Consider the following 27,584-nt stretch of genomic DNA (forward strand, 5'->3'; position numbering starts at 1 on the left):
AGTCCGGAAACCCGCAAAACACCCGCTTTGAAAATGGAACCCTGACTCAAGCCATGGGGATGTCGTCGATAGAACCGAGAACTTCCTCTGTACCACCACCAGCTGAATTCTTCACGCTCTTCTTTCGTTTGCTCTTGACGGAAGCGCCATTGCTCTTATCGCCGTTGGGAGCAGCGTTCTCATCGGCGCCGGCGCCGGTGGGATTGCGCATAATTTCCTCCTGTAGCTGCTTCTCCTTCTCGTGTTGCTCCTCTATGCGTTTCTTTTCTTCGTCCAGTTCTTGCTGGATGATCTTGGGATCATCGTAGACCTGGTTGGTCAACTCCGAGTAGGTCGCAATATCAATAGTCTCGCGCGGCCCAAGAAGTGTATCTTTAATCCGCTGGGGATCCTTGCGCTCTTCATTATTGAATTTCAGCTTGATCTGGCGGCGAGACCGTCCCGGAAACAACTTGCTGATAACCATGAAATCCGTGCCGAACATGCGCAAGCCGCGGTAGAAGAGGTCAGTCATCTCTTCATCCCACGTTTCATTTTTGGTACGTTTGCCGTATGTGGCCTGGTTGACCTTCCGAGTAAGCTGGTTTTCCACCACGTCTTCGAGTTCACCTGCAGCTCGTGCGGCATCAGCATGACGATCCACCTCCAGCGAGGCATTATCCAACACAATTTCGCCGTTAACAATCCGCATGACTGGACCAGACTGTAATTTAGGCTCCTCGAGACGATCTGTTTTGTTGGCATCGGGATCGTTTGCTTTCTTTGGCGTTCCCACATTCGAGCCTTCCTCGTGTGCCTTTTGCTTGCGTTCTTGTTCCTCCAATTCCAATCTCCGCAATTCGGTCTCTCGCTTAGACTTCTTTCCAGTCTTCAGGTCTTTGCAAAGCTCCGACATCTTGACCACGTTGGGTAATATTTCCACCATCTCCGCGCCCTCTGGGGTCGGCTCGCGCTTCCTTGGACGACGCTTCGGCTTTTCAGATTCACGGCCAGTATCCGATGCCCTGGACGCTTTCCGTTTCTTCCCTTTCGCCGAGGATTGGTTCGCGTCGGGAGTTACGGGTACGAGCGATCCTCCCGGGGTCTCACTCGACGCTGTAGAGGAGACTAGCGGAGCAACGGCGTGTACTGGCCCTCTGCCGCGGTTGGTGAATTCAGATGTTTTCTTGGCCCATTTCAAAGACCGGCCGACGACGGGAGCGGAAGGTGTAGGTTGAGGCTCCGACACGGATTGGCGAGGTGAGACAGCTTCGTCTGGAGCACGGGTATCCGCTGCGGGAGCTGGTGCTTCGGTTACCTCAGTTGCTTCGATCGAATCCTCGACCAATGCTGACTGGGGAACATCATTCTCGATTGAAGGCAACACATTCGTTTCGGCGGGTAAAGTTCGGGGAGAGGTGGGAGTATCGGGTATCTTGGTAGACGGGGTCACGGGTACAGCTGGCGCAACGAGAGCGGGCTTAGATACAGATGGTTTGCGATTTGGGCGAGGGATTGAGATGGGAGTAGCTGATTTTGAGGTGATTGGAGCTGCTGGGGGAGATTCTGCAACTACAGCCGGAGCTGACTCGGTGATTGCGGGCTGTTCCGGCTCGGCAGATGATGCAGATGGCGGAGGAACGGATTCTGTGACCTCCCTCTCCTGCTGTTGACCTTGTGCAGCTTGCGCCGAGGGCTGCTGAGCTGCGCTTGGCCTTCTCGCGGGCGCAGCAGGGCCAGGCGCGCCGCGGCGGGGCGGCGCTTTCGGGGCAAATTTCTTGCCCGATTTATCTAGAGCGCAAAAAAGTCAGAAGAAGAAACATGGAAGGCGTCAAATTGTGCTTTGATATCACTCACTAACGGCCGAACTCGAGAAGGACTTCATGGCTGTCCATTCCTGAGGGGACGGAGGGGTTGAGTCAGGACCAGGAAAAGTTGTCGCGCGCCGGGGAAGTGGATTCATGATCACGTGAGAGGCGCTAGCGGCACCCTAAACCTCGTTGAAAATCCTCCTGTCTTCAACTCCTTCAGTCCTAACCACCGCTACTCCACACCCACCCGGTGATCGTCTGTCCTCGGTTTCACCTTCCTGCCAATATTACAATCTGGTCCTCGCTTTCGTATCTCTGTCGACAGAATTGGCACTCGGTCGCAGTGTCAAGAGTCTGTGGCTGACTGGACTGACGGTTTGGTGGTGATCGAGACCCCCCTCTTTCATGCCAGTCTAGCCACTGATGCCGGCCCTCGAACCCCCCGTTCTATCTTCAGAGTCCGGATTCATTAAAATGGAGGACCGGAAGAGGCCTGCTGCCGAGAACAATGAGTCCGCCCCGCCTTTGAAGAAGCAGGCGACCACCGTCAACGGTGGGAACAAACCTCATCCAGATACGGATATGCCATGGAAAGATGACTTAGAGGTAAGCAGCTGAACTTGGCGATAGATTCCTTTGCAGAGATTTGGAGAAGAGCCGCGTTCCAGGGATGTGGTACTGACTGCGCTTTCACGATAGCGATTCCAAAAAGACGCGATTCTTCGCCAGATGCAAGAGTACAAGCGGGAGAAAGCTGGGTTAGAGTCGCGCCTGGAACGGATGTCCAAGGCTGCTGCGCACCATGACAATCACCTTCGCGCTATCGATGCTTGGTTTCGTCAGGTGAGCCCCCACATCAAACTTTAACATTCTCCTCCAAGCCTCTGAGGCTGACTGTATTTCAAGTTGATCGATGAGGTGAAAACGATTCTCGGGGCCTCACAGGAGGCGATCAAAGGTCAGTTCTTTTACCCTTCCACAAAGTATGGGCCGCTGGGAGATGCAAGACTGACAAGGCCCATAGAGCCCGTCTTCAAGAGCTCACTCCAATTCGAAGATGTGGAAGAATTTGAGAGCCATCTGAAGTCGAGAACTGACGATATTCGCGAAATCATCTCTTACTTCCACTCGAGAATGGCCAGTTTGTCACCTGACGTCACTCAGCTACAAGATCAATTAGCAAAGAAGCTCGCAGAGGAGAAAGTGACGATCGCGAGACTGGAACAGACCGTTGCCGAAAAGCTACAACTTGAAGAAAGTCTGGAAGCCGCCTCACTTCGGTATATGGTGGCGGAAAAGAAGCTCGATCGAGCACGCAGCATGACTGTTGCCAAATTGGAAAAGCAGTACATGATGGGTGGACAGCGCCCAAGCTCCGAGAGTGCACAGTCCAAACGTGAAGAATCATCCCCGGCCAATGGTGGAACGCCTGTAGGGGAGCGAAGTGCTGAGTTAGAGGAAACCAACAATAAGCTCAATGCGGTATCAGAGAGGCAAAAAGAACAGTTGCAGAAGTTGGAGGTGGAGAACGCGAAATTGCTCGGACAAATTACTGAGATCAAGATCAAGGTATGTCATCCCAATTACTCCTGTTGTCTATTGAGTGTTGCCTTGAACATCACCGACTGACTTTGATAATTCTTGCAGTCCTCGAAACTTACAGACGATGATTATGCTCATACCGATCTCTTCAAACAACTTCGATCCCAGTATGACGATGTGGTCAAGCGCATTAACCATCTGGAGGCGACAAATGTCCAGCTGCGCGAGGAAGCCGAGAAGTATCGCTCTGAAAGGAATGCATACAAATTGCAACTGGAGGAGGAATCAAGGGCTACGATTGCGGAGAAGGAGGCGGCACTGATGAGAGCCGAGACCGACTTGGCACGGATACGGAACACTCGTGATGAACTTTTCGCCGATCAGCAAATACGCAAGAACGCTCAGGACCAAGAGAAAACGGCAGGTACCAAGTTGCAGGAGCTGGCGGATGCCCGCGAAGCCCGCATCACCGCTTTGGAGTCCGAGATTGAGAGATTGCGGCTGCAAATTGAGGGATCCAAGACGGCCGAGAACGTGGATGATATACCGCTTGAAGAACTTCGTTCCAAGTACACCAGCCTGGAACGCCAATATTCCATGCTGAACACCGAGTTGGCCTCTATGCAAACAGCATACAAGAAGTTCTCAACCCTTGCTTCACAGAAAGTGACAGACTTTGGGGCTTTGGAAGAGAAAGTGGCCCGGCTGACGGCGGAGAAGTCCAAGGCCGATCAGAAGTACTTTGCTGCCATGAAGAGCAAGGAGGCACGGGATGTGGAGGTTCGCACACTTCGAATGCAGAACTCGAAGACTTCCGATATTGTCTCGCAGTTGAAGGAATCCGAGGCTGCGACAAGATCCTTGTTGTCTAATCTGGACAAACAAGTCAATGAAACGAAGGAAGCGCTGAATTCCGCATTGGAAAAGCACCGGGTGACCCAGCAACAGTTGACTGAGAGCAACATTGCAGCAGAAGGCCTGAGGAATCATATCTCAGAGTTGAAAGCTCTCTCAGCCTCCAAGGACACGACCCTGAGCAACACGTCGACTGCTTTGCGGCAAGCAGAAACCGAGATCGCAGGCCTGAAGCAATCCCTGTCAGACACGAAGAAGAGTCTGGACAACTGGAAGAACAAGAGTCTTGGTAACAACTCCTCCGAGTATGAGATGCTGCGGGTAAGTTTGCACCTCGCTATATCAATCTTTGCCAGCTCCACTAACACTCTTTTAGACACTTGCACTGTGCACGGTTTGCCGCCGCAACTTCAAGAACACGGTGATCAAGACATGCGGTCACGTCTTCTGCAAGGACTGCGTGGAGGAGCGCCTCACCTCTCGGTCCCGCAAATGTCCCAACTGCAACCGTTCCTTCGGAAGCAACGACCACATGCACATTACCCTATGATCTTCCCTCGCTTCCTCTGAAAATTCTCTTCTTGTATTATACCAACTTTTTTGGCCCTTTACCTCTCTTCCCTTTGGTTTCGTTGCCCCCCTCTTCCACTATATCCTCCTTTTAGTGGTCCTTTTCTGACAGGTCCATGATGCGGTGTTTGGTGGCTGGCTTTTAGCAGGACAAGGCTGGAGACGGCGTTTGATGAGTTTCGTGCTTTGGTATCCAACCCCAGAGTACTCGTGTTTCTGTGCATTTGGTGGATCTCTTCCTTCTATTTCTTGTTTCTTCTCCTGTGGCGCTGGGGCGCTAAGTGAACGGGCTGTGCTCTCTTTGGATACCCCATTTCCCTCGAGGCGCACTAAGTTCTTGTTTTCTCCCTCGGCTTGTGATTAGATCTCTGTGTCATGTAGGAATACTACGTCTAGGCGGAGGAAATGGGATATTATGATTGCAAATGCAAAGTATCATGCTGCTATGTTCCAACATTGTCGAATTCATGGCGACGATATCTCCGCAAGATCATCTTATCGTATCACTCAATCTAACAGCATCACGTGTTTACTTTGTTGCTCGCAGATGTCATGTTCATCAATCATATGCATATTCGCTAATCCAAATAATGTACATCCGTAACACCCAACCCCCCCCCCCCAAAAGCACGCTAGGTATATATATGCTGGTCTATGCAATCATGAGTTGAAAATGCGGCTATAAAGCAGCTCGTGTCGACCGACCCAAAGGTCCAACGCAGGAACCACCTGCCCCGCCTGCTCAACCTCCGTATCCCACTCGCGCTGAATGCGCTTCATAATAGTATCCTGCAGCGTCTGACTCGCCAAGATATTCTGCGCCTGGTACGGGCCCATCACCGAGGCCCGCACCGCAGCACTTAGAACCGCCTTGGCGTGGTTCAGGACGAAAATATACGCCGCTTGGTGCAGGTCCAAGCCCATGGCTCGACAGACGACTCCCCACAGCGGAGCGAAGTGACCCTTGGGGCCGAGATCATATTCATTATCTTCGTCGTTGTAGGACTTGAGCGCGTCGGAAAAGTCATCGATGGCGGTGACGGCTACCTCGGCGCCGGTATCGGTTGCGGCAGGGACGGCGAAACTCATGCGGAATGCGCGCTCCCAGACACCAATGAGCGCGCGGCCTTGCGCGACGCTGGCGCGTTGGGCGACAATGCAGGGTGTTGAGGCATCGAGGTCGTTGTCGAGGGTTTCGAGGGTGTCGGGTTCGCGGTAGCCTGCGAGGACGTAAGGGAGAGATGTGCTGGCGATGGAGGCGATGGAGAGTTTGAGGAAGCGGTGGAAGGAGGTTATGGGGTTGGCGCGGAGAGGCTTGTTGTGTGCGAGGTAAGACTCCAGCCCGCTGGAGTATGCGAAGGAGCCCAATGGGAGGGCCGAGTCGGAGAGAAGGAGGAGGGCATGGAGGGAGGAGGAGCGGACGGAGCTCGAGTGGAATTTATTCAGAATGTTATCGTGCTTATAGATATCTGGCGGGGAGGGGTTAGTATAGAACGTCTTGCTGATTCTGAAAAACCAGAATTGCTCACCGGAAGACATGGTCCATGGTGTCTTCTGGTCTGGGTGGGACGCAGGAGGACTCGGGTATTGAGAAGCGTCCAGCTGGGCCCGCAGGTCATGTAGGCGGGCCTCGAGCTGTTCGATTTCGGATTGCAGGTGTTGCGATTGAGGAGTATCGAGCAGCATTGTGAATTGTAGTGGTGTCACGTCTGGGGTAGAAAATCCGGGGAAACGGGTTGCAGCTCTGGAGCAGAGGAGAGGAAGTACAGAAAGATCGCAGAAGGCAAGAAGATCGAGGGAAGTGCTGATAAGGCGGGTTTAAGCAGTCGATAGAGAGCCGATCGGCAGAATCAAAGTGGAGAGTCGGAGACGGCCGAGCGCGCCCGGCGGATTCTCTATCAGCCCTCGTTCCAGCCAATCCATTAATCATTGCCCTTACACATGCCGACCCGACCCCTGCCAGCCACAGTCCGCTCCCGCTTGATTGGATCGCCATTATCATTTACTCGATCGAAAAACTACATACCCTCCGATATCTGACACCGCCCTATTTTGCCCGATGCGATAGGAGAGCCTCCAGAAAATCCACCCTACGTCGTGTCTGACTTGTGGCTCGTGACTCAAGACAATGTCTGGTCGGAGGGTGCTGGATGTGATCCAGTTCCTCAATGTCTCCAAATCGATTGCGGCCAAGCATCTGGCCATTCGCCAGCATCAGCTCGATGTCTACACACGAACCTCATCCTTGACCAAGGGCATTAAGGATCAGACCGAGGGGTTGATCCTGACCGCACAAGCCGCTGCCGCGTTGGCGCGTCGCTTCAACGACGAGCCCTCGCCACCTCCACCGACCCCGAGCGCGCCCTCCCGGTCGCCGACGACGCAGGCCGCCGAGCCATCGGCCGATAGACCCTCTAGCTCCCAGACCACTGCGAGTGCAACCTCTCCCACCCCAGAAAATGCCCGGATACTGCAGCGCCAGGCCGAGTTCCAGGTGCCGGGCTCCGCGGCGCAATACATTGGCGATGAGACGCCGGACAACCTGAATATTAGCCCACAGCAGGAGGTAAACTACCGACCTTCTCATGAGATCGCACCGGACTTGTCCGCCTTGCCCCGAGTGAAGCTGCCTAAAGCTGCCGGAGATACTCAAGTAATCGGACAGGATGGCTTGAATGCCGATACATTCAATGCGGCGGCAGGTGCCGAGAAACAGGAATTGTCGGAGGAGATGATGCAGGGCCTCTTCCACAGCCCGAGAGTATCACGCATGATGTCAGGGAAGCCGGCGCCCCCACCTGCGGCCCAGAGACAGTGGCCACCGGCGGACAGAGATCAGTTTGTGCGACATCAGCTCGCCGAGGCGACAAAGGCATCTGATGTCCAGACAGAGACTGCGGTCAAGTTAGAGGTGAAGGAAGTGGAGGAATGGGCGGCCAGTGTTGCAGATGATGTAACGTCACCTGCCGCTAAGGTTGTGATGGGAGAGAAGCCGGCACCATACCAGATGATGGAGTCCCGGGTGCCATCTTCTCGATTGGGTCGATTATGGCAGTATGGTGGGCTGGCAACCTCAATGGCATTTGGTGCCGTCACCGAGACTATGCGACGGGCCACTGGCGGCCAAGAGAGCGGCTCAATCATGTTCAGCGCGGGCAATATGGAACGCCTAGTAGCTAAGCTGTCAAAGATGCGTGGTGCTGCACTTAAGCTGGGCCAAATGTTGAGCATCCAAGATTCCAATATGCTGCCCGAGCCAATTCAGGTAGTCCTGCAGCGTGTTCAAGACCGCGCTGATTACATGCCCGCCTCACAACGTGATAAAGTTTTGGCCGATAACCTAGGCCCCAACTGGCGGGACCTGTTTACTTCGTTCGACGAGGTCCCCATGGCTGCCGCGTCCATCGGCCAAGTCCACGCTGCCGTGCTCAAGAGCACCGGCAAGCCAGTGGCCGTTAAGGTCCAGTATCCGGGTGTTGCCGACTCCATCGACTCTGACTTGAACAATCTCTCCATTCTTCTGACTGCCTCCCGCCTCCTCCCCCGCGGCCTCTACCTCGACAAGACAATTGCGAACGCCCGTACCGAACTCGCCTGGGAATGTGACTATCTCCGTGAGGCTGAGTGCGGCGCCCGCTTCCGCGAGCTCCTACGCGATGACCAGGTCTTCGTCGTCCCCGAAGTCATGCCCGAAGCCTCCGGCAAACAAGTTCTCACAATGGAAATGCTAGAAGGCGTGGCCGTCACTAAAATCCAAGATTTCACCCAAGAACAGCGCGACTGGATCGGTACACAGATCATGCGTCTGTGTCTTCGCGAGATTACCGAGTTCCGCTACATGCAGACCGACCCCAACTGGACTAACTTCCTGTACAACGCGCGCACAAACCGCCTCGAGCTTCTCGACTTTGGCGCCTCGCGCGAGTACCCCGAGGAGTTCATAACCAAGTACGTGCGCACACTGGTAGCCGCGTCTCACAATGACCGCACCGCCTGCCACGACCTCTCCGTCGAACTGGGCTACCTCACCGGCATGGAGTCCCAAGCCATGGCCGACGCACACGTCTCGTCTATCGTCACCATTGCAGAGCCCTTCATGCTTTCCTCGCCGGATATATATGACTTCCGGAACCAGACTATTACGGACCGCGTGCGCGCTTTGATCCCGCTGATGATTCGTGAGCGGTTGGCGCCCCCGCCTGAGGAGACGTACTCGCTGCACCGCAAGCTGAGTGGTGCTTTCTTGCTGTGTGCTCGGCTGGGCAGCCGGGTGCCTTGTAAGGAGCTTTTTGCTGAGGCTGTTCGTAAGGCTGAGGCGAAGGGGCTGGATTTGGAGGACCACAAATAGAGATGTATAAAAGATGGCTTGTATTTTTGGCTATGTATTATAGAAAACGGATTTTGTATCATATGACGTGTGACACTACTCAAAAGCATGGGACTTCACCCCTCTTTCTCTGATCTGATTTTTATACGATGGTTAGCTGTTGGCGTACTACACCGAGTCGAGAATGTGTCAGTCTTGGGACTGAGTCAGTATAGGCAGTAGCCTTTCCATGAGAGAATGGTCTTTATCATTTTGGGGCTCCGGATGAACAATACATGGGTATTTCCGAAGATCAGACGAAAGAAACACCGCCGAGACAAGATAGAATAAATCCCAACAAACAATAAGCGCCCCCGACTCCAGATCATGCATTTTCAAACATCATTCCTAACATCACCTACTCCTCAGCATCCACATCCACATCTCTTTCTTCCTCAACACTACGCTGCTCGGCCAGCCACGAAATCAACCCCGACGAGAGAGGCTCGTTCTTCAACCGCATCACCTGCTGCCGCGAACTACTCCTCTCGAACCGCACCCTCCGCTGCATCCGCTCCGCAGCCGAAGCCGCCTTGAACTTCTCTGAGCGGATCTCCGGGTGAACGGTGCGCAGCATAGATGCCCGGATGTTCTCGTAACTTTTGAACCGCGCATCTTCTCCGCGGCTGAGGGCCGTCGCCTCACCCGTACAGGCCTCCTCGTTGCCCTCCGTGACAACGCGACTGGTCGCCGGAGGGGGCGATACACACATACCACCAAGGAGGGAGATTGTCGCGTTGTCCAGGTTGTGCTGGACATTGAGGGTGTTTGAGGCTTGCACGGTGCGCCCGGACTGGGCCTGGGCCGGTGCGGAGGAGAGATGGTTCAGCTGCGCCTGTAGCATGGTGTTTTGGAGGACCATGCCATTGAAATGTAGCTGCTGCAGCGGGTTCAGGGTACTGTAGAGAGGGTAGGTCGCGTTGTAGGGTCCGCCCATGTTATAGTTACCACCCTGATTGTAGTTGTTATCTGGCGGGAGGGGATCCTCGACTGGCAACTCGATCTGTATGTCCTTATATCAGCCTCTCTTTCTACATGTATAACCTTCATCACTTTCTTAGCTTCACGTCATTTGAAACAGTATTTCTTACCTGGCGAGTGTACTTGCGCCCCGGCATCGCAATGTAATCGTCAAACGAGCTCTCCAGGGCGGCAAAATTGAAACCACGCGTTTCGTCCACAGGCTCAAAGCGCTGGCCGATCTCACTGTTGAAGTCGACCCCGCGGCGTGGCAGTGGCTGATACTGACTGAACGCGAGGAGCCAGCTTGGATACCTGCCCAGTAGAGCCTGGATGACTGGCTCAACCTCTATAGTCAGCATGAGCTGACTATTGGCGGTGGGCTTTTGGATAAGCATGACGAAAGTGAACTCGCGCGGGAGACCAGAGCATTGCAAGTTGTTCTCCTCTAGTGACCAGACGATCTCACCGGCCTCGACGTCGTAATGAGGACCGCAGGGGCTTTTGAGTGTGCGTGCTGAACCCTGGATGCGCATCATCTCGTACCGTCGGTATCGGGCGCTGGTACTACCAGAGGGAATCACGCTGGCGCTGACGGGTGTCTCTGAGACTCCCAAGGATCCAGCCAGGCTGAAGGTCCACTCCATAGTCTCTGGAGAAACATGGCCGTAGATCAGATGTGGTGCGTGCATGAGAAAGCGCGGGTTGCCAGGAGGAAAGCCGTGAGGATACTGCGGAGATGAGGAGATCTTATGGTTGCCCCTGATAGTGGCTTTGATGATAGCAGACTTGAATCGGTGCTCGAGTGTGTGCGGAGCATGGAAGACGAAGCTGATTGCAAGGAAATCAACATGATCTGCGTCTTTATCCGAGACAGCTTCACTGGCGAAAAAGCCATGCTGAAGCCGCGATACGTGCGCGGTGATATATGCATCACCAGGTAGTCGGCGCTCATAGATGCAGGGCCGATTGACCAGAAGACGAGGGTTGGACATGTTGGGATCGAGCGGTGTGAGCTTTTTCTGCTTGTTGATGGGATTTGGTGGTAAAGGATCAGACGGTTCAGGTTGAGATAATCCAGGTCGCTGAGGAAGTTGAGACGGTTGATTTGACTTGGGCAGGCCATTTTTGGCCGGGCGTGGAACCCCCATTGTGGACAGGCAACGATTAAGGGACGACAACACCGCAGTCCCTTAGTAAATATGGGTGTTTGCTCTCCATGCCTTTGAAGATAGATTGAGCTTCAGCTTTAACAACTGTATAGATGTTCAGCATCTGAAGAGTAAATCGTACACACGGGACATGACTAACTATAGCTTTGCCGAGACATCGAGATGATGTTAGTTATCAGGCGGGATGTCATGTGTATGGTCCCGTCAGGTGAGTGGGTGAGGGTGGATGGCCATAATGACCTAGCGTGGTATTTAAGAGCTCCATAACAGGCTTCGTGCTGGGATATTCCTCAGATCTGAAAGAATGTCTTTGATTGAAGAGAGTTGAATGGATGATTATCTTGAAGTAGAAGTGGATCGATCGACACTAAAGTTCCTTGTAGACTAGGGCCGGGGTCGGGCCGGGTTAACAGATGATCCGAACCCACCGTTGAAATCCGCCGAGGCTCCGCCAACTTGCTCCAAACCTTTCTGGGGCACTGTGTCTATTGCATGAATTCCCCTGGAAATTGACTTGTTGGGGTGGAAGCTGTGCGTATATTCAATTGAGCTGCAGATCACACGGGACTGGTGTGCATATCAACTAATACTAACATATGCTTATAGCCCTTCGCCATCTGTACTATATTGTGCTGGATGTTGATTGCAGTCGTGATTCAAATTGGCTGATTTCGCTATTTGCACGCTGTTTCGTTAATACCTGCTGCATTGAGCTCGTAGAAGTTCGCCTTTACCGGGTACCTTGTCGACTGGTCGGAGAAAGTCAAGCTAGGTCATCCATCGTCGTCAAGCTCGGCCGTGCCATTCGTTTCTGCTTCAATCCTTCACGTAGCAGGGCTTGCACTCATTAGTCCTTTGGAGTTCATCTTCTCCTTTGTTTCCTCATACTACCATGCTTTCTGCAGGTGTAACACGCTTGCTGCCCGCTTCCCGGGCTGGCCACAGCCTCTGCTTGTTGCGCAATACTGCACGTCTCTCATTCCAGCCACATGGCCAGCTCTATCATCATGGACCTGCACTCCGGTCTCGATGCATGTCTGTATTGACTTTGTCACCTACTCAGGGCCATCTGCGGTTGGGGTGAGTTGCCTTGATTCTTCCAACTGAATACGGTCTGACGTTGCATCGCAGGATTTCAAAACCTCGGAGCTTCTTGACTTTTATGCCAAAGAGATGGTCGACATCACAAACCCCTGAAGACCCCAAAAACCAGGTCTCCGAAGAGTATGTTGTCTAGGACCCCCTCCGTCGTGATGATCACGCGACACTGTCTAACCAGAGTCAAGGCCAAAATCTACCACACAGCGAATTCTTTCAAAAATTCCAATGGCCAAGAGCCATGAGAACATCTACACCATCCCTAATATCCTCACCTTCTCGCGGCTGGTTGCGGCACCTGTGGTAGGGTATCTGCTTGTCCATGACTACCACGCAGCCGCCCTGTCGCTCTTCGCTTATGCGGGTATCACCGATCTAGTCGATGGCTGGATTGCTCGAAAATACAATCTACAGACGGTCGTGGGAACCATCATTGATCCGATGGCTGACAAGCTGCTCATGACGATCGGAGTGGCTTGTCTGGCGGTGAATGGCTCTCTTCCGGGTAGGTGATGGATGGCGCATGAGGCTTACTGTCCCTTGATTCTATCTCTGCAAAGCGTTCTGACGTGTTTGCAGTGTGGCTGGCCGTTATCATCCTCGGTCGCGATGTTGGCCTAGCCATCTCGGCTATTTACTATCGTTGGATCTCACTCCCACCTCCAAAGACGATGGCTCGCTACTGGGATTTCTCCCTTCCCTCTGCCGAGGTCAAGCCCACCGAGATCTCCAAGATCAACACTGCCTTGCAATTGGTTCTGGTCGGGACGGCGATCGGCCTGCCTGTGGTGCCTGAGGCAATCATTAGTGCTTGGCATTTGAGTGAGGCCATGACTGGATTTCAGTACGTTATGCCCCTGTTCATGCTTATTCTTCGTTGTCCCCGTCGTTGCCCTCGGTTTTGTATTTGTTTGAAGATGAATGGTGTCTGTGGTCGCGGTATAACCCACTTGCTGGTCGGAGTTGGTACATACGACCATAGGGTGTGGAGAACAGGGCTTCCCGTCCGCTCAGCCGTACTTAAGCCACACGCCGGCCAGTTAGTAGTATGGTGGGTGACCACATGCGAATCCTGGCTGTTGTATGTTTTTTTTTTTGTTTTTCCATGTTCTTTTTCTTTTCTTTTTGATGTTATCATCTCACTGACCCGAGTTTTGTAGGTATTTGGTCGCGGCCACCACCATCTGGTCCGGCATGAGCTACGTCTTCTCTAATAACGCAGTCAAAATCTTGACCAAAGAGGAGATTCAGAAGCGTATCGCTCAGGCGGAATCGAAGCGTAAGCATTAAGTTGATCAGCTGATTTCCCTCGCATCGTGTCAGCCGTGTACACTACAACCTCTGCATTCAGGCGCTTTGGCTTTTGTATAGCTTGTTTCTCTTGCATTCTCTTCAGTTCTACTGAATCGCATTCCATAATTTCAATGTTGAAGAATACTCAACCTGAATCAAGCCCCCAAGTAAATAAAGGGCGTCCGTGAAAGAAAATCCTTTGGCTTTTTTCTCCTGCGTGCTTGAACAGCTTCATGTAAAGCGAAGGCGACATCGCCTAGGTGTCCGTGACTATTTAGCTGCTGGCCAACAATCTCGTAGAATTGCCGGCGGACTTCCATCGCAGCATTATCCCTCACCTCCCAGATCGTTCCAATAACATGTGGAAACCCAGCCAACTGAAACGCACTTGCAATGTGAATCGTTTCGTCGAGCAGCTCGCTCGAAGAATTTTCCGCTGTCGAACACGCTGAGAGGTAGGTAATGCGAGCCCTATCATGATTCAATGATGCTAGATCTCTTACTGTGAGCAAGGAAGGCTCTTGTCCCTCACTTGGCGAAGCTATTTCAGGGGCGCTGGCTGAGGGATCGGTTGGGTTTGATTGGCCATGACAAGAGAAGTGAATCAAGTCGTGCTTTGGCAGCTCTTCCAAGACAATTTGACAAGGAGGTTCATGGAGGACAGTAAAGCCGGTGTTATTTCCGAGCCCTTCCTTGATCGAATCAAGCTCTGCAGTTGTTTCAAGGATCTTGCGGTCTTCCTTTTTGGGCGCAGCGATCATGAGGACTTTCGGATCTCGATGGTAGGGGACTGAGTCTGCTCTTTGCAAGGAGAAATCTAAGGCTTGGAAGGTAGGTGTATAACTGGATATCACATAGTCCATCGCATTATATGTGTTGTTTCCAGCTGCATGCAATGGCAAGAGACCTATGTAGCCGCTCATGACCCAACAGATGCGAGGAAGAGGTCCAGTGGGTCGCTGTGCTTGAATGAAGCCTAATTGAGTCAAGACAGGACACACGGCAACATCCCACAGCCATTCCGGATCTTGAGTCAAAGGTTGCCAAGCCAATACGTGTACTGGCCTGCTATATGCGGAGTAGACTCAGTCTAATAATATGGGCGCATGGAAGGGTGGTCTGCCAGGCACCTTGTATTGTTAGGTAAGTAGAAGACTGGAGATCATTGGACGCACGCTTCTGACCACTAGCACCAATGGGATGGGTGCTTCAAACAGAAATTAGAATGCTCCAGAGGTTGTAAAATTTATAAATGGTTCAGCACCAGATAGAGCCAACCAAGATGGGAAGAAAATTTTGAAAAGCAAACGATGGCGGATGAAATAGCATGAGCCTGCAGAAAGACCCAAGATATTACACTATTCTGCTCATGAGAAGATGTTAATTGAGTGCATTGCTATGGTCGGCCGGTGCAATACATGTCTTGAGAGACCTTGATCTACAAGGACAATCTAGTGTAAATTCGAATCACGAAGAGCAAGAGGGCTTGTAGATTGCAGATGTGTGTGGCTCGGCGAGGAATTATGCCCGGATCAAGCCCTACGCGGAGCACTTTGCCCGCTCAGACAACTGGGGCACATGACATTTTGCTCGCATATCATGAAGCTTGTGGGAAGTAGAATTAGAGCGGATCGCAGCTCCCATGCGGCACTGGGCTGAAAGCCTAGAGGTACTAGAGCCTTCAGCCAATCGAGTTGGTTATCGAATGACATAGGACTTGGTTGTAGGCAGTCTTATGTGTGCACGATCTACTCGAGTCGCCCTCTATGAAGCGATATAGTTTGGGCATTGCCAGCATCTCATGATCCTTCCTTTTCCTACCCCTGGGATCATGCCTGCTGCGCACATTAATACTACACATGCAGAAGCACGGTCTTCCGTGCACGTGCGCTGCAACACCCGTGAGTGTGATGAGTCGAGCCAACATGGACAGGTGCAGGTGGCCATTGGTTCCTCGACCGCGGTGGAGTAGAAATGACGGACATTTTGAGTAAACCGATCCACGCTAATCAGGGTTCAGCAGTTGGAAAAAGGGGCCTAGACCGAGATTACTTAGGCACCCAGCATGTGCTAGTCTACAACTGTACTCCGTACGTGTAGGCAACTCCTGGAAGCGTTTCAGGTCTTGATGACTCGGTTTGAATAGACTCGATATTAAAGGACTCGAGAACTGTTCTACAAGAATTATAGATTACAACAACTTGAAACGAGGGATAAATTTTGAGAAATGCAGCAGGAGAATCTGGGATTGGGGCGCCAGAGCGATATCAGCGCCTGCAATCAGATGCCGAGCGGTGTAGATGGTGTGAATATGTAGATGGCCGTTCATGCAGAGCCCAAAGTTCCACGTCAGATCGGAGAGATCGTTGCCATCTGGGTCGGGTCGCAGTCCTCGGGGAGAAATGTGTGCCGCCAAAAGTCGCCGAGGCCTTGAATCAGCCGGCGCATGGCGGGGTCCCGATGCGGGTGGCGCATTACTCGCACAGAGTTTCTCTTTTTTTTTTGGACGGAATTTAAGACTCCGGATGGATACATCAATTCCCTTTTGTTTTGTAAGCAGGCTGGATTGCTTACAAGAAGGGAAAAGGCCTGCATCCAGCTGTGGAATGACCAGATCCACCCTCTTAACTCCTATTAATCGGCATCACAGGCGTGAAGAGGGAATCGTTAGGAATTCGATATTCCGTAGTCAAACACATTCTGCTGACAGAAGTCCTTTTTTTTCCTTTAATTCTTTTTTTGCGGCGTGCTGATTTGCTGACAGGCCATCGGCTAAACGCCGGGTCTAACTCCGTTGAAAAAAATCTGCTGCGTTGACCCGCCCAGACATTTTTCTTTTCGGTTGATCTGACTTTTGTTCCAATTGTTCACGTTGAATCACCCTGACTCATGAAAAGATCCACTTCAGCTTCTCGTTTCTTCCTGCAGAATGGCCCCGGGGGACCACCGGGCCCAAGAGACTGCTGTGATTGAAGCATTCCTCCCTCATTGCCGTAGACTGACAAATCCAAGACACGGAGATAGTGGCGTTTGCATAAGCAGCCAGTCGCTTGAGTGATAATACCAGATCTTTATCAATAATAGCCTCCAGAGTATATAGCCAGGTTTAAATGGGTAAACGGTGCTTCTCTTTTCACGGTTCTTCGTGACCTCATATTCTCTCCCCTCTCCACTCTTTTTTTCCGAACCTACTTCCTTTCCTTTCCTACTCTCTTTGATCGGTGATTCTGTATATACACCTCCCTAATATCACACACACACACACTCCATCTACCTAATATCTCTCCATCGAGCATTGAGCCTGGCGAGTAGACACTCCCAACCATCAGGCGAGATGGACGCCAACCATCAAGCCGCGGAGGCCCACGAGTCCCGCAACCAGACCACCTCAAACTATACAACTTACTCCTCGTACACCACCGAGGAAACTATCCACTACCCCTCCGAATCTTCTAGCCATGCCAACAATGCAATTGTCGATGAATCCAACCAGCCCTCTTTCGAAGAGATCAACGCTCCGACCGCAGCGCCCATCGACCCGGTCTCTACCACTTCCTCGACCGCATCCCATGAAAGCGTCGAGGGCCGTTGGGGTGAGACAGATGCGGGTGAGCCTGTCTCTCACCGCGGTGCAATGGAAGACTTGGAGGAGATGCGCCGTGAATTGACGCGCCTGAGCTTGCATCGCACCCGTTCAACGACCGCCAAAAGCGTGCGCCGCCTCAAATCTCGTGCCAGTCGCAAGGATGAGGAGAAGGTCCTGGAAGGCGCCTCTGATGCGGAGTCCGAGGCTGGCTTCGACCTGGGTGAGTTCTTGATGGGCGGCCATCTCGAGCGCCGAACCACCGCCGGCGAGCCTGCTAAGAAGGTCGGTGTCGTGTTCAAGAACCTCACTGTCAAGGGTGTGGAGACGGGTGCGTCGTTTGTCCGGACTCTACCTCATGCAGTGGTGGGAACTTTTGGTCCTGATCTGTATAACGTCATTTGCCGGTTCGTGCCGCAGTTGCGGTTCGGCAAGAAGCCTCCCATTCGCGACCTGATTCATGACTTTTGCGGTACAGTGCGCGAGGGCGAGATGATGCTCGTGCTGGGTCGTCCTGGTGCAGGCTGTACTACCTTCCTGAAAGCCATTGCGAATGACCGCGGTGCCTTTGCGGCAGTCGAGGGCGAGGTTATCTACGGTGGCATCTCGGCGGAGGATCAGAACAAGTACTTCCGTGGCGAAGTCAATTATAACCCCGAGGACGACCAGCATTTCCCCTCGCTCACGGTCTGGCAGACGCTCAAGTTCTCGCTCGCTAACAAGACTCGTAAGAACGACCGCGAGAGCATTCCCATCATTATCGATGCGCTGCTCAAGATGTTCGGTATTAGCCATACCAAGAACACCCAAGTCGGCAACGAGTATGTTCGCGGTGTGTCTGGTGGTGAGCGCAAGCGTGTTAGCATCGCTGAGACACTGGCTACGAAGTCGACGGTTGTTTGCTGGGATAACTCGACTCGCGGTCTGGATGCTAGCACTGCCCTGGACTATGCCAAGTCTCTGCGTATTATGACCGACGTCAGCAAGCGAACGACCTTGGTGACTCTGTACCAAGCTGGAGAGAGCATCTACGAGCTCATGGACAAGGTCATGGTCATTGACCAGGGCCGTATGCTCTACCAGGGTCCCGCACATGAAGCCCGTCAGTATTTCATCGACCTCGGCTTCTACTGCCCAGAACAGTCCACCACAGCCGATTTCCTGACTTCTCTCTGCGATCCCAATGCCCGTCAATTCCAACCTGGCTGTGAAGCTTCGACCCCTAAGACTGCTGAGGAGCTGGAGCAGGTCTTCAAGAACAGCAAGGCTTACCAGTATATCACGAACGATGTCGCCACCTATGAAAAGCGCCTTCAGGAGACCGAGCAGGAAGACACCCGTACCTTCCAGAAGACCGTCGCCCAGTCTAAGAGTAAGACTGTGTCCAAGAAATCGCCCTACACTGTCTCTCTGGTGCGCCAGGTCGCGGCTTGCGTCAAGCGTGAATTCTGGCTGCTCTGGGGTGACAAGACCTCGCTCTACACCAAGTACTTCATCATCATCTCCAACGGCCTTATTGTCTCGTCTCTGTTCTACGGTGAATCCCTGGATACCAGCGGTGCTTTCTCTCGCGGTGGTACTCTCTTCTTCTCGATTCTGTTCCTTGGGTGGCTTCAATTGACCGAGCTGATGCCCGCTGTGTCTGGGCGAGGCATCGTCGCTCGTCACAAGGACTACGCTTTCTATCGCCCGTCTGCTGTCTCAATTGCCCGTGTGGTCGTTGATTTCCCCGCTATCTTCGCCATGGTCGTTCCGTTCACGATTATCGTCTACTTCATGGCTGGTCTTGATGTCACGGCGTCGAAGTTCTTCATCTACTTCCTGTTCGTGTATACGACTACCTTCTGTATCACCTCGATGTATCGGATGTTTGCGGCTCTTTCGCCAACTATCGATGACGCTGTGCGGTTCGCTGGTATCGCGCTCAATCTGCTCATTCTCTACGTCGGCTATGTCATTCCAAAGCAGACTCTTGTGAATGACTCGATCTGGTTCGGATGGCTCTTCTACGTCAACCCCATCTCATACAGTTATGAAGCTGTTCTGTCTAATGAGTTCTCTGACCGTACGATGGAGTGTGCCCCTTCTCAGCTCGTTCCCCAGGGTCCTGGTGTGGTGGATGGATACCAAGGATGTGCTTTGACTGGCTCTCCTTTGGGTCAAACATCTGTTCCTGGTAGCCAGTACTTGGAGGTGAACTTCCAGTTCACCCGCCATCATCTGTGGCGCAACTTCGGTGTTGTCATTGCTTTCACTGTGTTGTACATCCTGGTCACCATTTGGGCAGCCGAGTTCCTCTCTTTCGTTGGCGGTGGCGGCGGCGCTCTGGTCTTCAAGAAGTCCAAGCGTGCGAAGCAGGTCACTCAACAGACTGCAAAGAATGACGATGAGGAGAAGGTCTCTGATTCTAATGGTAATGCTGCTCTCGCCCGTGGTGAAGCCCCTTCAAGCTCCGACAACGCCGCTTTCAACCGTCTCTCCTCCAGCGAGCGCTGCTTCACCTGGTCCAACGTCGAGTATACCGTCCCCTATGGCAACGGTACCCGCAAACTTCTGAACAATGTCAACGGTTTCGCCAAACCTGGTGTTATGATCGCCTTGATGGGTGCCTCCGGAGCTGGCAAGACTACTCTGCTGAACACCCTTGCTCAGCGTCAGAAGATGGGCGTGGTGAAGGGCGATATGCTCGTTGATGGTCACCCGCTTGGCGCTGACTTCCAGCGTGGTACCGGTTTCTGCGAACAAATGGATCTGCACGACAACACCTCTACAATCCGTGAGGCATTCGAGTTCTCGGCCATCCTTCGTCAGGACCGTAGCACTCCTCGCCAGGAGAAGATCGACTATGTCAACCGGATCATTGACCTTTTGGAGCTCGAGGACATCCAGGATGCCATCATCGGTTCTCTCAATGTCGAGCAGAAGAAGCGTGTCACTATCGGTGTCGAATTGGCCGCCAAGCCCAGTCTCCTTCTCTTCCTTGACGAGCCTACCTCCGGCCTCGACAGCCAAGCCGCATTCTCGATTGTCCGTTTCCTCAAGAAGCTCTCTCAGGCTGGCCAGGCCATCGTCTGCACCATTCACCAGCCTTCGTCCATGCTCATCCAGCAGTTTGACATGATCCTCGCGCTCAATCCTGGTGGCAACACCTTTTACTTCGGACCCGTTGGACACGACGGTGCCGCTGTTATCAAGTACTTCGCCGACCGTGGCTTCGTCTGCCCGCGCTCCAAGAACGTTGCCGAGTTCGTCCTCGAAACCGCCGCCAAAGCCACCCAGCGCAACGGTAAGCAAATCGACTGGAACGAGGAATGGCGCAACTCGGATGAGAACAAAGCCATGCTCGAGGAAATTGAACACATCAAGACCAAACGCAGCCAAGTCCCCGTCGAAGAAACTGGTGGCTCGCATTACGAATTCGCCGCCCCAACACCCGTCCAGATCCAGCTCCTCACCAAGCGTCTATTCCTCCAATACTGGCGTGATCCCAGTTACTACTACGGCAAGCTTTTCGTTAGTGTCATCATCGGCATCTTCAACGGTTTCACTTTCTGGATGCTGCCGAACACTGTCGCTTCCATGCAGGACCGCATGTTCTCCGTCTTCCTGATCATTCTGATCCCTCCCATCGTAATGAACTCCGTCGTCCCCAAATTCTACATCAACCGTGCCCTGTGGGAGGCTCGTGAATATCCCTCCCGTATTTATGGCTGGGTTGCCTTCGCCACTGCCAGCGTTGTCTGCGAAATCCCCGCCGCCATTGTCACCGGCCTCGTCTACTGGTTGCTCTGGTACTACCCTGTCGGTTTTCCGACAGACTCGTCCACCGCCGGCTACGTCTTTCTCATGTCGATGCTATTCTTCCTCTTCCAGGCATCCTGGGGCCAGTGGATCTGCGCATTCGCACCCTCGTTTACCGTCATTTCTAACGTGCTGCCATTTTTCTTCGTCATGGTCAACCTGTTCAACGGTATCGTTCGACCCTACGCCGATTACCCAGTCTTCTGGAAATTCTGGATGTACTACGTCAATCCGGTGACCTGGTGGCTGCGCGGTGTGCTCTCTGCCGTCCTGCCAGATGTCCCGATCGAATGCGCTACCCTGGAAACGACCCGCTTCAATCCCCCGCCCGGACAGACCTGCGAGCAGTACGCTGGCAACTTCGTCAATCAAATCGCCAAGGCTGGGTACCTGGTCAACAAGTCTGCTACCCAGGACTGCCAGTATTGCCCCTTCACCACGGGTGCGGAGTACATGGCCAATCTGAATGTGCACCGCAACGACAAGTGGCGCTGCTTCGGTATCTTCTTGGCCTTTGTGATTATCAACTGGATTCTGGTGTACTTCTTTATCTACACTGTGCGTATTCGGGGCTGGAGCTTCGGATTCGGGTATCTGTTTGGTCTGGCTGGTATGTTGATTGAGGGTGTCAAGGGCCTGTTCAAGCGGAAGGAGAAGAAGGATGCTCAGCAGTGAGCTTGGCCTGCTTTTCTATCCGTCTTCCTCTCCTTTTAACCATGTCTCGGGCTTCACTTTCTTAGGTTCTTTTCCTTGGTTCTTACTACTGATATCTAATGCATTTACATGGAGCGTGTGTGCATGGCAAATGGTCTATCATCATGGCCCTTTTTATATCTACCTACCTTTTTTGTGTCGTTTTTCATTCGTTTTCTTGATTTGTTGTGCCACTTGATGGCATCTGAAAAGTACATACTTATTTAGCCTCTAATGAAGAGCATTGGATATAAAATCTACCCTCTGGCTGCCCAACCATTAACAAGTAGATCCTACTTGAGGGGATGTCTGCATTGTTGAATGAAGAAGAATCGCCCAAAAACAGGAAGAAAACCAATGAATTTACAGTGGAGTTAGATGGTCAAGGAGCAATATCATCGACCTAGTTCAACTGACTTAGTAATATATTACATCAAGGAATGAGTTATTAAAACTAGCTTACACGAGCGCCAGCTGGGGAATGGTTTCTATGTTTGGAATACACTTTCAATGATGTCTCTTCATTCTTTGTTCGGCTGGACTATCTCTCGTAGGAATCCATATGCATAGTCCCTTCCGTACGCCGTCAGCAAGATACTCGGTCAAACTCATCTTCAATGCGGACTCTAACTCCATGTCATGATGAAACCGATGCGAAAGTTGCCGGTGATCTATCGAAAGGAACAGAACCCCTCCAAAGCAGGAGAAGGGTTATGTTCAATCGCCAAAGCACGCTGTTTTGTACATAGAGAGCGTCTAACCCTGGAAGAACCACGGGGCCCGACTCTCAGTCAGGTCTGCCCCAGGAAGCTTCATTGGAACCGGGATGGTATCTTGGAAGATCTTGGCCGGGAGTTGCTGAGGTTGCGACTGACTGGTCGGAGAAGCATCGACAGTGGCGGTGGTAGCATCGCTCAGTTGGGAGTTTGCTCTACCTCCGGGTGTAGTAACCGGGACCAGTACGCCACACTCCCAGTTGCGGCAGTTCAGCTTTGGCTGACCCGTAACGCGATCTTTGACCAAGCGGCCCCTTTCAAAGTGTTAGTAATGATTGCGATTGTGCACAAAGGTAGTACTGCAAACTGACCAGGCACTCTCTGAGATATTGGCACTTCCGACATATGCCCAACCCTTGCATTCGTTGCCGCCGGGCATCTGAATGGGCTCCGCTGGCCAAACGTACATGAGCTATACTCATATTAGCATTCTGGTTGCATAGAGAACAGATCGGGCTACTAACCTTGTTGTGCATCAAGACTCCCCGCTCACTCTCACAATCCTTCAAGACCCCTCGAGGAAACTTTGCGCCCAGCCACCAACGCGACGAGAAACATACAGTCCCTGCAGTTCTATTGGGTTCCGAGTGAGCGAGGCGCACAGTCTGGTCGGACGGGAAATACACGTGGAAACGATTTTGCCATTCCTGGCCCAACTCGAGCATCTCTCTGCGCCGATGATCATTGGTCTGGGTAGATGAATCTCGGGTATTTCGAAGGGTGTAGTCCGTGAGGCCATCGTCACCTGCATTCGTTCAGCTGAGGTCTGTGGTCTGTCTCCATACCTGGATACGCGGACTTACCTCTAGCGGCAAGATAGATTGCCCGAAGGAACTCATCGGTCAGAGAACCGACGGAGGAAGCCTATTTCCAGGTCAACTTTGAGGTTCAACAAGTAAAGAGAGTTTTATCCTACCACATAGGCAATGTTGATTGGTCCGTAGGGTCGCAAACCCAACTGCGTCACAGCGCGTCCGAGCCCACAGTACCCGGTCCGTTTCCACGATTCGCCGGTTCGCGAGCCGCCACTAAAGCGACGTTAGCCGACAGTCTTTCAGAGAAACATGTCTTTCGAAAGCTTACATAGTGTGTACAAATGCATATCGCGCCGTATTGCTGAAATCGAAATCATCTACTGCCTTGATTGCGTCTTCGCGCAATTTGGAGGCCTTCAAAAAGTAGATCAAATCCTCTTTGAAAGCGGTGTTCGACTCCTCAACCTTGACACCCAACTCAATTCTGGGCAAATCGATCAAAAATACAGTCTAGACCTCTTTATTAGTAGATGGAGAGTGACAAACTGGACATTGATACTTGCATTTTCCATTAGGCCATTCTCACCCCAGTCAGTGCAGGTGAGATTTGCAGTTGGAACGGCAATGCGAAGGTACCCGGGGTGATAGAAGAGCATTAATTTTGAGTGCATATTATTCACCTGGGGCTCCATAGGTGGGAAACACAAGTCAAGATTAGGCATCGAGCCTGTCTCCTCCCGGTATTGCCTGCGCTGCATCATTATAAGCTTCCCTCACTTTTTCAGAATGCTCCAGGAAAGAACTCTGCTTACCGTAGCTTCCTCCTTCGCACCCATGATGAGAATAAACTTGGTCTTCTTGGTATCGAACTTGGAAAAAAGCCATTCGATATCCCACAAGAATGAGCTGAGTACCGCGACTTTCAAGTCCTCCCGTTGGAAGACCTCCTCAATAGTAATGTCATTGCCGGTGCGAGGGCTGTACGCCACATGTGTCTTTTTGACGGCGCCCAGGGGATACTGCATGACGGGCCGAGGAGTTGGCTGAACCCTGTTGGTAGGATCGTTGGCAGCGAAATTGTTGTAGACATTAGTATTTGAAGTTTTGGGTGGCAAAGGAGCTCGAGCATTCAAAGAGGGCTTTAGATCAGTAATCTTAGAAGTCTTTTGGGCGGGCTGAGTAGAAAGAGGGGAGCTCCCAGCTTTGCGTTTGGCGAAGCGGGCAAGACGTTCTTGCTCCATCTGCTTCCGATCCATACCAAAAATGCCTTGGGGGTTGGGGGTTACGGGAGCGGTGGTCTCGGTGACATCCACTGGCTTTAGATGAGATGCCGGTCCCTGAATATCGGAGATCTCGGCGCTGTGCTGAGCGCCCTCAAGGGACATCGCAATTGCTCGCTTAAGGTCCTCATCGCTGTCATCATCTTCTGCATCCTCAACAATCTCCGCATCCGTATCGGAGCCGATGACAGACTTAGACTTTGGGAAGATTTCCTGGAGGTCTGAATCTGAGCTCGAGTCGTTGGTAAGGTCTACGACCTGACTCTTTAGAGGCTGGGGCAACCGAGGTGATCTTCTTGGCTGATCGGGCATCATTTGAGGATTGGCAGCTTGAGAGGAACTTTTTGACGGGGTCTTTGAGCCACTTTCAGTTGCACGGCTCTGGTCTTGGGTTTGTGAAGATGACTGGGAGGACGACTGGCGGGCTTGCTTTTGGAAGTCTTGAAGTGAGGCTGCGATGGCCGCTTCCAGCATTTTCTTCTCAAGCGCTGATGGATCCATCATCGAAAAGCCGAAGCCGTGAGCCTGAAAGGCGATTGTTTGAAAAGTAAAATAGATGAGGAGATGGGCGTAGGGCTGCTGAAATATGAAGTGTTGAGGTGTGAGGTGTTGACAAAGCCAAGGCACGAGGATGACAAGAGGTGAGCGACAAGAAACCTCAGCTTCAAAGGCTGGGGTGGGGTGGATGCCAGGTAAGGCCTACATTAGATTGGAAAGATACTCAACACCCAATCTCAGAAGGAAATCTCCAGGTTCCGAAGATATTCTCCCTTTGTTGATGCTCTCAGTTGTTGGAAGGTCTCAGATGCTCCGCCCCTAACAGAGACGAAGTAATCACGTGACTATGATGTATGCTGTGTTTCTTGGGCCAAATAGTGACAATAACCAAAAAAGAAAATAGACGGGCGACAAGCAGCTGAGAATTATTAAAGCTCCCAATTCATTGAAAGTAAACTATGTGTATGCCCTTTGTTGAGAATGGTCTAGGGTGCGGTCCTCAACAAGACTTCCCACTCTCAACCCGCCCACTAATATACATATCGGAAATTTGGATTCTCACGATCGGTAAGGTCCTCGAATGCCAGTTCGTGCGAGATTTCTGCCGAGGCCTGCACCTTGGACCGATTCCGTGCCATCAAGATGATTCGGGTCAAGACCACCAGAGCAACATAAACAGCATAGACCACGATGTGCGTCAGGAAACCATGCAGGTATCTGGGAGCATCTTTGCTCTGGAAAATTTGGGGAGCGATGAGATTACCGACGGCCCAGCCAATGAAAACCATGGTCATTGTGATACCCTTCTTTGTTTGACCGGCGACGTTGCGCGTGATCAGCGAGATAATCATGTTACCTTCGGCCAGGAAGAACTGCGTGCAGTAGAACGCGATGAGCATGCCACCTGCATTCGAGGCAGTTGGGGTGACGACAAGGATCACGATTGTCCCGACCAGAGCGGGAATTGCACAAAGCTGTATTCGTCATCAGCTAAAAGTGGTCCGTTGAATCGATCGTTGAACTCAGGGAACTTACAATCATAACGAAGCATGTCTGCTGGAATCGTTGGGCTGCCCAGGCCGATCCGACCATGATCAGAATGGTCCAGGCTCCTTGGGCAATGTTGAGCAGCTGTGTCTGCAGGAGCGAGAAGCCAAATTGTTGGATGATGAGGTTGGAGAATACACCGAGACCACCAATAACTAGGTTAGCCACGGTGATGAGCAAGACGCAGCACCAGACAAAGGGGTCTTTGAGAGCCTCGACGATTTGGTATTTCTTGTACTCTCGGTTCTGGATACCAGTCTCGTTTTTGCGCACTCGCTCAATCATCAGACGCTTGTCCTCTTCACTGAAGCACTTCGCTGACAATGGGCTATCGGGGAGAAGGATGCCAATGAAGAAGGACCAGACGCATGTGGCAAGACCCAGGATTAGGAACAATAGTTGCCAATTTTTGATTGGTCCGTTTTGAAAATGCGATACTCCAAAGGCCAGCAGACCACCGATCTGTAGTTGATTAGCTTTAGTATTCCTTCGAAACCTTGACAAGGACTGTTATTACCATCAAGGATACACCCGACATGCAATACCAGATCGCGTTCAAGACTGATTGCTCCTCTCTCTTATACCACATTGCAGTCCTGGGTACAAAAACTTGAGAAAGGGAATCTTTAGTCATAGGGTCACGGATGTACTTACAGCAGCATCATAGCTGGCTGGACGCAGCTTTCGAAGAAACCCAAGAGAAATCGAACAGCCATGAGCGATCCAAAGCGGGTCGACGCAGCAGAACATGCCACTATAGCCCCCCAGAAGAATACATTGACGGAGAGCATCTTGGCTAGAGGAAATTTCTGTAGGAGAAGATTCTGAGGGTATTCGCCCACAAGAATGCCGATATATAGGATGGTCCCAAGCCATGAATACTATACGCACGATAATTAGCGAGCGAACAAAAGGGATACCCAGTACAAAAGACCTACATCCTGTCCCACTAGGTGCGCATCTGTCTTGATACCCATGATAGAGGCATAGTTCAAAATCCCCTTGTCGAGGGACTGGCAGAAGTAAGTGATCACCTGAATGACCAGGATGCGCCGGGTGATCTTCCAGAAGAGCCGCCTGTCGGTGGCAGCGTCGATCTCAATGCCCAGATCTTCTGCAAGAGGGTTGGCTTTCTCTTTGATATCTAGAGTGTCGGATGCCGCATTGTGGTCGGAGGGCAACTCCTCATGGCCGACGGTCGCTCCCATCTCGAACTTCTTCGAGGGCATCATGCATTGACTTGTGGAGACGTGATATGGGGCGAAGCAGAGTGATCTGGATTGTAGTCAAGCATTGCTCTCCATCGAGCTATATGTAGTGCCTTGCTCCACTCTCTCTTCAAGTGTCGCATGGTGTAGCGTGTGGGCAGCCGAAAGTTTGTCCGTCGACCCCAGGATTTGCATTTCCCCGACTTGGATGATTGGGGCCCCGCCGGAGGTGGCACCGGAGGAGAGGCCGGCGATTCTTCCGGGCAGTTGCCTGTCGAGTGACGATGCTGGATTTTC

At 52.2% G+C, this 27,584-nt stretch overlaps 10 protein-coding genes across 10 annotated transcripts; 4 read left to right on the forward strand and 6 right to left on the reverse strand.

Moving 5' to 3' along the window:
• Positions 1–46: 46 nt before the first annotated feature.
• On the reverse strand, positions 47–1,864 carry N7458_009887 (transcription factor TFIIIB subunit BDP1; the record flags this gene model as incomplete). Its single annotated transcript, XM_056913269.1, has 2 exons — positions 47–1,770; positions 1,837–1,864. The coding sequence occupies 2 exons, from the start codon at positions 1,862–1,864 to the stop codon at positions 47–49; spliced, it is 1,752 nt and encodes a 583-aa protein (XP_056762118.1).
• A 400-nt stretch (positions 1,865–2,264) lies between these two features.
• On the forward strand, positions 2,265–4,737 carry N7458_009888 (E3 ubiquitin-protein ligase BRE1; the record flags this gene model as incomplete). Its single annotated transcript, XM_056913270.1, has 5 exons — positions 2,265–2,396; positions 2,490–2,633; positions 2,697–3,359; positions 3,438–4,508; positions 4,564–4,737. 5 exons carry the CDS (start codon positions 2,265–2,267, stop codon positions 4,735–4,737), a joined length of 2,184 nt encoding a protein of 727 aa, XP_056762119.1.
• Positions 4,738–5,417: 680 nt separating this feature from the next.
• On the reverse strand, positions 5,418–6,443 carry N7458_009889 (urease accessory protein UreF; the record flags this gene model as incomplete). The annotated part of the gene is made up of 1 exon (XM_056913271.1): positions 5,418–6,443. One exon carries the CDS (start codon positions 6,441–6,443, stop codon positions 5,418–5,420), a length of 1,026 nt encoding a protein of 341 aa, XP_056762120.1.
• Positions 6,444–6,885: 442 nt separating this feature from the next.
• N7458_009890 (protein kinase COQ8) lies at positions 6,886–9,105 on the forward strand (the record flags this gene model as incomplete). Its single annotated transcript, XM_056913272.1, has 1 exon — positions 6,886–9,105. The coding sequence occupies one exon, from the start codon at positions 6,886–6,888 to the stop codon at positions 9,103–9,105; it is 2,220 nt and encodes a 739-aa protein (XP_056762121.1).
• A 376-nt stretch (positions 9,106–9,481) lies between these two features.
• Positions 9,482–10,060, reverse strand: N7458_009891 (uncharacterized protein; the record flags this gene model as incomplete). The annotated part of the gene is made up of 1 exon (XM_056913273.1): positions 9,482–10,060. The coding sequence occupies one exon, from the start codon at positions 10,058–10,060 to the stop codon at positions 9,482–9,484; it is 579 nt and encodes a 192-aa protein (XP_056762122.1).
• A 112-nt stretch (positions 10,061–10,172) lies between these two features.
• N7458_009892 (uncharacterized protein) lies at positions 10,173–11,234 on the reverse strand (the record flags this gene model as incomplete). The annotated part of the gene is made up of 1 exon (XM_056913274.1): positions 10,173–11,234. One exon carries the CDS (start codon positions 11,232–11,234, stop codon positions 10,173–10,175), a length of 1,062 nt encoding a protein of 353 aa, XP_056762123.1.
• A 913-nt stretch (positions 11,235–12,147) lies between these two features.
• On the forward strand, positions 12,148–13,643 carry N7458_009893 (cardiolipin synthase; the record flags this gene model as incomplete). The annotated part of the gene is made up of 5 exons (XM_056913275.1): positions 12,148–12,335; positions 12,387–12,479; positions 12,542–12,858; positions 12,933–13,197; positions 13,514–13,643. The coding sequence occupies 5 exons, from the start codon at positions 12,148–12,150 to the stop codon at positions 13,641–13,643; spliced, it is 993 nt and encodes a 330-aa protein (XP_056762124.1).
• Positions 13,644–13,801: 158 nt separating this feature from the next.
• Positions 13,802–14,569, reverse strand: N7458_009894 (CHAT domain-containing protein; the record flags this gene model as incomplete). Its single annotated transcript, XM_056913276.1, has 1 exon — positions 13,802–14,569. The coding sequence occupies one exon, from the start codon at positions 14,567–14,569 to the stop codon at positions 13,802–13,804; it is 768 nt and encodes a 255-aa protein (XP_056762125.1).
• Positions 14,570–16,980: 2,411 nt separating this feature from the next.
• atrF (ABC drug exporter AtrF) lies at positions 16,981–21,705 on the forward strand (the record flags this gene model as incomplete). Its single annotated transcript, XM_056913277.1, has 1 exon — positions 16,981–21,705. The coding sequence occupies one exon, from the start codon at positions 16,981–16,983 to the stop codon at positions 21,703–21,705; it is 4,725 nt and encodes a 1,574-aa protein (XP_056762126.1).
• Positions 21,706–22,479: 774 nt separating this feature from the next.
• Positions 22,480–27,311, reverse strand: N7458_009896 (uncharacterized protein; the record flags this gene model as incomplete). The annotated part of the gene is made up of 13 exons (XM_056913278.1): positions 22,480–22,753; positions 22,811–22,911; positions 22,964–23,244; positions 23,303–23,363; positions 23,416–23,527; positions 23,583–23,738; positions 23,801–24,006; positions 24,067–25,233; positions 25,572–26,006; positions 26,068–26,541; positions 26,597–26,675; positions 26,734–26,960; positions 27,018–27,311. 13 exons carry the CDS (start codon positions 27,309–27,311, stop codon positions 22,480–22,482), a joined length of 3,867 nt encoding a protein of 1,288 aa, XP_056762127.1.
• Positions 27,312–27,584: the final 273 nt, after the last annotated feature.

This window comes from Penicillium daleae (genome assembly GCF_028827525.1).
Source record: "Penicillium daleae strain IBT 16125 chromosome Unknown utg000008l_segment0_segment0, whole genome shotgun sequence".
NCBI classification, from domain to species: domain Eukaryota; kingdom Fungi; phylum Ascomycota; class Eurotiomycetes; order Eurotiales; family Aspergillaceae; genus Penicillium; species Penicillium daleae.